Source organism: Mauremys reevesii, linkage group 10 (assembly GCF_016161935.1).
Source record: "Mauremys reevesii isolate NIE-2019 linkage group 10, ASM1616193v1, whole genome shotgun sequence".
NCBI lineage: Eukaryota > Metazoa > Chordata > Testudines > Geoemydidae > Mauremys > Mauremys reevesii.
The window spans coordinates 53929278-53937751 of NC_052632.1; the positions used below are offsets into that span (position 1 = coordinate 53929278).

The 8474-nt window shown below is 53.0% G+C and overlaps 1 protein-coding gene across 3 annotated transcripts in view; it reads left to right on the top strand.

Annotated features, from left to right (window-relative positions):
- FAM234A (family with sequence similarity 234 member A) overlaps window positions 1-4505 on the top strand; it is a 48118-nt gene extending 43613 nt beyond the window's left edge. For all 3 annotated transcript variants that reach the window (XM_039492794.1, XM_039492795.1, XM_039492796.1), the window contains exons 11-12: window positions 757-859; window positions 1029-4505. In XM_039492794.1, coding sequence (XP_039348728.1) covers window positions 757-859; window positions 1029-1240 — 315 coding nt within the window. In that variant the 3' untranslated portion in view covers window positions 1241-4505. The remainder of the gene's footprint in view (window positions 1-756; window positions 860-1028) is intronic.
- The last annotated feature ends 3969 nt before the right edge of the window (window positions 4506-8474 follow it).

An 8474-nucleotide genomic window follows, 5' to 3' on the forward strand; every position in this document is an offset into this window, starting at 1 on the left:
CAGGCTGCGAGGATTTTGCTGTGCTCTGGATGGGGCTGGCAAGCGGGGGGCAGCTCAGCTCATCCGGCAGGAGGAGGTGGTGGCCCGGCAGACTTGCGGTCTGAGCGTCTGCACGTGTCTTTACCAAGCTGTTAGAAAATTGCATGTGCTGGAGCTCCCTGTGGAAGGTTAGATTTGATTTTTCACACTTATTTCAAATGCCCCTGTAGAACTTGTTTTGAGGCCGTGGATTCTCTGGTGCCCCTCAAGCATTGTCTGCCTCTCCGTGCCCCAAGCCAGCTCTGTGGCTGTGGCATACAGCGGCCTGGTTGGGGAAAGTCAACTGGCACGTCAGCCACTGGGTGCTGGGAAACCAGCCAGGGAAGGGGCTGTGAGAGCTGAGTGAGGGGCAGTGATGCTGCTGCTCCCACTTGGACCTTTGCCAACGTCAGCCTGATTGTTGTATGCAGACTTGCTAAGTGTTTTCCCCATGACCACTGGGTACATCTACCTGAACCCTTCCCCTCTCTGTGCCCTGTGTGTGCCTGATGGGCACCTGGGGCATTCAGGAATGTTATGAGAAACAGACGGGGGCGTTACAGACCAGTGAATAAACCCAGCTCTGGTACTGATGGGACTCGTCTGACCAGGCTAGACTGGTAACTAGCAGAGTTGGGCAAAACCTGGCCTAAGCCAGGTGGGTGTTTTGAATGTGGCTTCTGCCCAACTGGGCAGGGTGATGTGCTCCCCCGCTTTGATGCCTCCTGTTTGTTTTAGGGCTCCAAAGCGGCTCGCCAGAATCTGTATCTGTTCCATCCGTCCTACCCCAATGTTCTCTTGGAGCTGAACAATAGCTCAGACCGAATAGTCGCCTTCGACGGTAAGTGCTGCTCCCCAGGCCCCTCCAGCGGGGGCGCTGCCCATGGCAGCTGGCCCTTCGCACTGTTGTCTCTCATGGAATCTGTGGAGTCTCGGGGTTGGCTGCAGCGCTCTGACCTGCCCTTGTCCCAGGCAGGGGTCTGGCTGTAACGCCCTTCTCTCTGTTCCAGCGGTTCTGTTTGAGCGGAGCCGGCATGCCTGCTACGTGTTGCTGACCGGGCCGCAGAGCAGCGAGGGGCCAGGCTGGGTGTCTGTCACCAAGCGGAAGCTGAAAGAGGACATCACTGGCAGTGGGGTGATCTGGCTGAGCCAGGTGGCAGGGGACAGTGAGCAGTACATCAGGGACCGCTTCTTCAGGATGCGATTCAGCAGCCAAATGTGAGCTCCCTGGGAGACCCCGGAGAGCCATCTCAGCACTCCTCCAGCAATGGACTCATTAAACCCAAATCACGGACTCATGTGGGAAGCTGACGTTCTTGATCCACAAGCCAAAGGTTGGCTGCTGAGAAAACAGCCACAGCAAATCTACCTGTGAGCCCACAGGGCTTGGGCATCCCAAATCCTGCACAAGTGGCTGCCAGCCTCTGAGCTGATGGGGCTTCAGTCCCTGGCTGTCCCTGAAGTGCCATCACTTCCAGGAGAGCTGCCTCTTTCCCTCTCTAAATCACGCGATATTTGCTGCGCTGCAGGGCGTACCTCAGCTGGGGCTGCTTTCCCAACATGCCCCAAACTAAGACCCAGGGAGGGCATGTCTGGGTGCTGGAGAGAGGCCTCAGTTGATTACTCTAACCTCGGTGTTTGCAGTGAGGGAGGGCGTGCGCATCTGGGTGAGAGCAAGATGAGGAGGGAGTGGACGTGCGCTCACGTGTGTGCGCGTTCACTTGTGCATGTGCACACTCCCGTGTGTGTGTGCGCGTGCGCTGTTGGATTTTCTTTCCCGTTTGCCCATACAGACAGATGGGCTCTCTCCTGAGTAGGAATTTTTGCCTTTTCCAAAGAGTGGCGTGGACACGGCGTGCTCGGTGTCTCACTGGAATCCCTGAGTGCTGCTCGCCAGGGATAATGCAGTGGGATGGGCACTGAGTGCGCCCAGCAGGTGTATTGGATATGGCAGATATTCTCTGGCCCGGGAGAGCCACAGACTAAAGTGCAGTTCTACTCTGAAAAAAGTCTCTGTATAAACAGCAGCTCCTTGTTTTCCAAGCCGCCTGCTCCTGCTGCGTACCGAGGTGCAGAGCTGCTGCCTTCTGCTGACTGAGAGATGCATGGCCCTGCCGCAGCTGTGCGAGAGGGCACCTGACTCGGCTCTGGTTCACTCATCAGGGACAGAATTGCTAACGAAGTTCCACTTGTAGATGATGCAAGAGCCAGAACAAGCCCCTGCCTGGCTGCCCAGTCCCCATGGTGCAAGCTCATGCTCTCCACTCGTCTGCCCAGCCGGCGAGCATACACGGCACCCACGGGGCTGTTTGCAGGCGCTCTTCAGAGTGGAGCTGCCTGTGTTCCTTGCCAGGAGGCTGGCCAGCTGTGCCCAGGGTGCTGCTCGTCAGACGTGAATTCAGCCTCGCAACCCCTGCGAGGAGAGTCCTCCGAGCACTGCTACCTCACTGAGTGAGGGGGACACGGAGACAGGCTGTGCAGTGTCTGGGAAAGAGCTGCCGGTAGAACTCTGCACAGCCCTGCCTCCTGATCCCCTGCTCTAATGGCTGGGTAAAGCTGCCCCTCTCAGTGCTAGCAGCCATGTGGAGGGTAGGACACTTGGGGGCTGTCCTTTGTGGGTGCTGCCATTGCAGTGTGGTCATGTCCATTGCTGTTGCTCTGTACTGAGGTTGCAGTGGGAGGGGAAGAAGTGGTGGGGTGTCTCCTTTGGGGCCTCCCTTGGCATGCCCTGGGGCACCATGCTCCGGGGTGAAATGCCCTGGGGGCCAGGCAGTGCGCAGGGGCAGCTCCGTGTGAGGGGCTGTGCCCTGTCACTGCTCCGGTCGTCACAGCTCCTTGGAGCTCTGAGCTGCAGGCTTGTGGGGTGACTGCTAAGCTGGGGTCCTGGTTCTTTGGGAGCAGCGCAAATCTGTGAATTCTGCCTGTGTCCAGTGGAGCAGGGGCTGGGTGCTCTGGGGGGTGCTCAGAGGGCTGGCGTGTCGGAGTGGGCACGTCGCTCACCTGTGGAGAGAGTAGGACCTGCGAGGCCTCGGGAGGAGTGTGTGGCACCTGTGGAGTTGGGGAGCTGATCCCCAGCAGGCACGGGCAAGGCTTCCTCACGCTAAGGGCAGGTGACAATCCCCCAGGATGTGAGGCAAGGCTAAGCACTCGCCTCCTCCAGGCAAAATTAACTGCAGCATCTACTGCTGGGGTTTGCTGGTGTAGCAACCAACTGTTTGACCTTGCACTTCTGCTTCTAAGGTGGCCAGGGGTCCCCTATGCACAACCCCCCACCCCTTTGTGAAATTATACAGCTGTGGAGTGTTCTGCTCAGTGCCCTCACCGCTGGAACAGAACTGCTTTAGTGGAGAGAGCAGAGCTAGCCATCATGGGGACCGAGTCTCCCACCATGGCAGCTTGGTGCAGTTGCCCTGCTCTGAGGATGCCCCCAGTGGGATGATGCCTCAGCTCCCTGCTCCTCATGTCTGGGGAGGGCTCCCCTCAAGAGCGTTCTCCACAGGGACTGCAGGCTGCATTGTGTGTTGTGCCACGGATTCCCTTGGCTTCTCTTGAAATGAATGGTCTGAGTGCTGGAAGCAGAGCCCAGTCTCGTCTTTGCCCTAGCTCAGGTTCCCGTGATTTGCCCACCCTTCAGGGGCCTGCCTCTTGCTTGGCATGCGAACGACCTGAGCCCCAATCGCCCTGCACGTCCCTTGGTTGTGCCTTTGGACCTGGGGGATTCCTTACCGCACAGCTGTGATTCTGACCTGCACCCTGCTGGTGGCACTGAGCGGCTGTCAGCGAGGATAGCAGGTTCAGCATGCCAGGTAACCCACCCACTGATGGCTTGAGCTCAGATTCGGGAAGCTTGGCTGTGCTGGTTGCACTGTGCCTTGGGCAAATGGTAACCCTGCAGCTTGCATGCCTGTTGAACTGATAGTTCTCATCTGCAGATTGTATCTCGCTGAACCTCCTCGAAAGGAACAAGTCTGCAGGGGACGTGGTCTGTGCATCAGGATTGCATTGCGCATTAATGATTCTTGCTCTTTGAGTTTTTCCTCTTCCTTCCTGACCCCCTATGCAGACACAACCCTTCCAGGTAGGCACTCTGAACATTGCCTCAGGAGAGCCGGAGTCTCAGCTTCGGGAGACTTTTCTGGCTTTAAGTTCCTCTGTTAATACATTCCCTGGTAACTTGGAAATCCAGGTTCTCCTGTTAGCAATGTCAGTGCCCAGCTAACACCCTCGTAATGATGCAAGAGTTTCTTTCCAGCTGCTTTTCCCCTGTGTCATTGTTTTTGCATTATTGAGTGAATGGTTTAATTGTGCCTTGATTCAGTAACTCCGCTGGGCGCTACTAGCAGAAATCACTGCTTGTGTGAACAGTGTCTTTTCTAGCACTACGATTATCGGTTTGTTTCTGTAATTTATTGCAAATGTTGCTGTACTGGGCGTGGTCTAACTGTGATGATTCAATAAACCCTCTTTTGCATTGTTTGTAAACGGTGCTCTGCTTCTGCTGCTGCCTTTAATGAGCTCGGGACATGCAGAATTGGGTTTGACAGAGTAATAGAAAGTTGTAAAACATGTCCTGAAACCCCTCCCCCCTGGCAGGATGGAAATTGCTCTGGTGACATTTCAGAGTAGAGCAGCTTGTCATGTGTTGCATGTAGTTTAAGTAGTAAACTCCCCCCTTCAGTTTGTAGAGTCAGTCTTGTTTGACAGTGCACTGAAATGAAGTGATGCCAAGGACCATGTCAGCTGTTCAGCCACTGCTATTGGGAAAGGAGAGGAACGCTCCTTTTCCAGTTATAGTCACACAGACGTGCTCCTGATGCAGCTGTGGATCAAGCCTAGCCAGATGGTTGGTGTCCCTATTTCATACAGCAGCTTCCGTGCGTCGCAGTGTGCTGGATGGTAATCCTGGCATCTCCACAGATGTGCTCTTAAATGGGTTTAACTGATCTGGGGCAGTTTCAGTGAGTAGACACAGCCTTAGATATCTCAGGCACCCTGGCGGGCCCATTGGACACCTCAGTGGATCTACATTAGCATTCACACGCTCACTGAAGGGGCCTGGAGTGTTGTCAGTAACAAGGGCTTCCTGTCTCCAGAATGTTAATTAGTCATGAAGCTCAATAGATGCTAAATTGAAAGTCCCAAAGGGGCATAAGCACATTTTTTTCCCTTTGCAGGTCCCATTTTATGCTGCTAATAAAGGAGTCACTTTTCGGTTTCTCTCAGTTCATTATTGAATCCTTGGTTGCTTTTATTTCTACTCATTGTGATGTGAAAACGAATGATTTGTTGTTGGTTTTGCGAGGGAGCTCGTGAACCCAGCTGATCTCAGCTGTGCCTGACACACGGGTAAGCAGCAAATACCCAGGAAAAGATTAAACCTGCCCCAGGGGCTGGACACTGAGGATTTTGCACTGATGTTAAATATTAAGTGGGAGATGATGCACTTGAGCAAATGGAATCAGCAGCTGGGTGCCTAGCAGGCAGTCGCAGATGCAGGGAGACGGGGGCAAGTGTAATAACCAGCACCACGCTGGATCTGCCATTGCAGTAAAAGGCCATTTCAGTCCAAGCTGTTCCGGGGCAGAGGGGCCTGGGGCAGGGGCTGAGTTTAAGGCAGGCTGTGTAAATAGCACAGTGTCCCAGGAGCACTGGATGCAGCTCTAGTTTCCCCACTTAAACAATGGACAGAAGAGTGGGGAGCTCAAATAATATCAGAGGGGTAGCCGTGTTAGTCTGGATCTGTAAAAGCGGCAGAGAGTCCTGTGGCACCTTATAGACTAACAGACGTATTGGAGCATGAGCTTTCGTGGGTGAATACCCACTTCGTCGGATGCTCAAAGTCTGCCAGTGAGTGATGTGGCTTCGTCCCTGGCAGCAGGTGCCTGTCTCAGCACCACAGTACTTCACTCCTGCCACCAAACTCAGCCTATGACCACTGAAGCAGCGACTCTGAAAAAGCCGTGGGGCTCGTAGTGAATAATCAGCTGCACTTGTGCTGCTTCACACTGGGAGCTCATTACCCAAGTTCTACCTTCCCAGCCAAGACTGATGCCAGAAGCACCCCATAGCAATGGCTCTGTAAGCCAAGCAGTCCTGCGACTCCAACCTCTTCCTCCCTGTACCTCCAGTGACTCAGCACCAGGATTCTTGGGCCTAGAGCAGGAGTCGGCAACCTTTCAGAAGTGCTGTGCCGCGTTTTCATTTATTCACTCTAATTTAAGGTTTTGTGTGCCAGTAATACATTTTAATGTTTTTAGAAGGTCTCTTTCTATAAGTCTATAATATAGAACTAAACTATTGTTGTATGTAAAGTAAATAAGGTTTTTAAAATGTTTAAGAAGCTTAATTTAAAATTAAATTTAAAATGCAGAGCCCCCTGGACTGGTGGTCAGGACCTGGCAGTGTGAGTGCCACTGAAAATCAGCTTGCGTGCCGCCTTCGGCACCCGGGCCATAGGTTGCCTACCCCCGGCCTAGAGCAATCAGAAGGATAATCACATGGAAAGACTGCCCTCTCCCTGTTCCACCTGCAGCAGCTCCCTCTGCCCATGGACTGGCTCCACACTTCCACTCGCTCCCTCCCAGCCCCTGCCTTAGCCCGATCCGCTTCCTTGTGTTCTGTGGCCCTGTCTCCTAAGCCCCTAGCTCAACTCACCATTTCTCCAAGGCCCTTCTGCAGTGACACTTCCTCCAGGTTGCTACCTGAACTTAGAGCCCCGTGGTGGGACTGAGGTCCTGCAGGACCCGCTGCCATAATATGAGTGGGTAAAATGTACTTTGTTATGGATGGCAAAAAAAACTGGATTGCGGTAATTTGCGAGAAAACATTAAATCTCTCATCAGTTTACCAAAAGTCGCGTCTTTGAGAAATTGCTAATTCTTTTGTTTGAGCTGCTCTTTCCCGTACGTGTTTATCTCCCTCACTGTGAATCTGTACCATACACCAGCTCAGGTCAGAGAATCACCCTCAGGTTTTGTTCTGTGTCGTCACATACATGCAGACTGTCACTGCTGCAGCAGCTTCCTGTCAGTGCTGAGAGTGGTTTTTCTGTTAAATGTTTTTCAAAAAGCAGTAATAATCCTGACATAAAAATAACTTGACTGGGATGTTCCAGAGTTCTAAAAATAGTGCTCAAGCAGTTTAAAAAAAATCCAGTTTTTTTAAACCATTTATAGTCATTAAAAAACCAGCACCTTTTAAGGCAAAATTGTGATACAATTTGTTTGGACGTTCTGTGTGATGTACACATGACAGTAGTTTGTCATAGACAGAATTTCAGCAATGTAAAGCAGGTTTATTGGGGAAAAAATGGTTTTAGTATTTAAATTTAAGAGAGGGATAGAAAGAGTTTTGATGTCTATTATAACAGGAGTTAGTGTTTTTACATGGGTGAAGCAAGATTTGTTTTATTCTTTTAGTGGTAAAAATTGTATCTGAATTCCATTTATATATTTAATATATTAACCAACCGTGGGGTTATTGGTTTGGTCTTTTTTTCGTGGCAGGGGAGAATCTCTCTCTCATTGGATTTGCAGGATCTAAGGGTTTTGCAGGTGGGAGTGGAATAAAAATGCAAGAACCAACGCGGGAGTGAGTATTGCGCTGTGGGACTGGAGCGGGATTAATAAAATCCTGGACAGGGCTCTACCTGTGCTTGCCACAGGCCTGCTGAAAAAAAGACATGGCGAGAGGGCTAGAGGAAGCTTGGGTAGAACACCTGCCCCCTGGGCTGGGCCTGCAGCTCCATGTGGATGGCTCCATGGGCAGGGCCCTCCATGTGTAGATGTTCTATCACCTGCTGCTGCTTCCTGTTACTGACCTCGGGGGGGGGGGGGGGTCAGAGCCCCGTGTTCACACTACCAAGGGGGCAGGGGGAGGAACAAGGCCAAAGGTGCAGAGTCCCCTCTCCCCAGCTCTGCTGCGGGATGCAGGGCTCCCCTGCAGCCAGGAATTAGGGGCTCCCGCCATCTCATAGCGCTGACTGTTGGTCCAACTGTCCTGTGTAATGGGCCAGCGAGGCCTCCTAGCCCCAGGCTCTGCTGGCACCAGCTGCACAGCCTGTGGCTCCCCCACCTGACCTGCATGGCACAGGCCAGAGAACCCCCTACCCCATCAAGGGTGTATCCTCCCCTGTAACATCCCAGCTTAGTGGCACTCTGGGCTAGTTGACTGCCACCATCCTAGCAACCCCCTTGGTAGACTGGTTGTCACCAAGTCCCATCCATTGATCGTTGGCCGGATGTTTGCATGGGGGTGGGTGTTTCATGGGTGCAAATTGACATGCTGTCGCTTACCATGGCAGTAGCTGGGTCCATGGCTATGGGAGGGGGCTGCCACTGGTGCTTTCCAGGTGCTGGGGGTTAATGTCTGTCTGTTTCACTCTGTGAGGTTAGGCTGGGAGTAGCCACAGGAGAGGAGCGGGCTGGCCAGCACTTTTGGGGTTGAATTCGACCTGT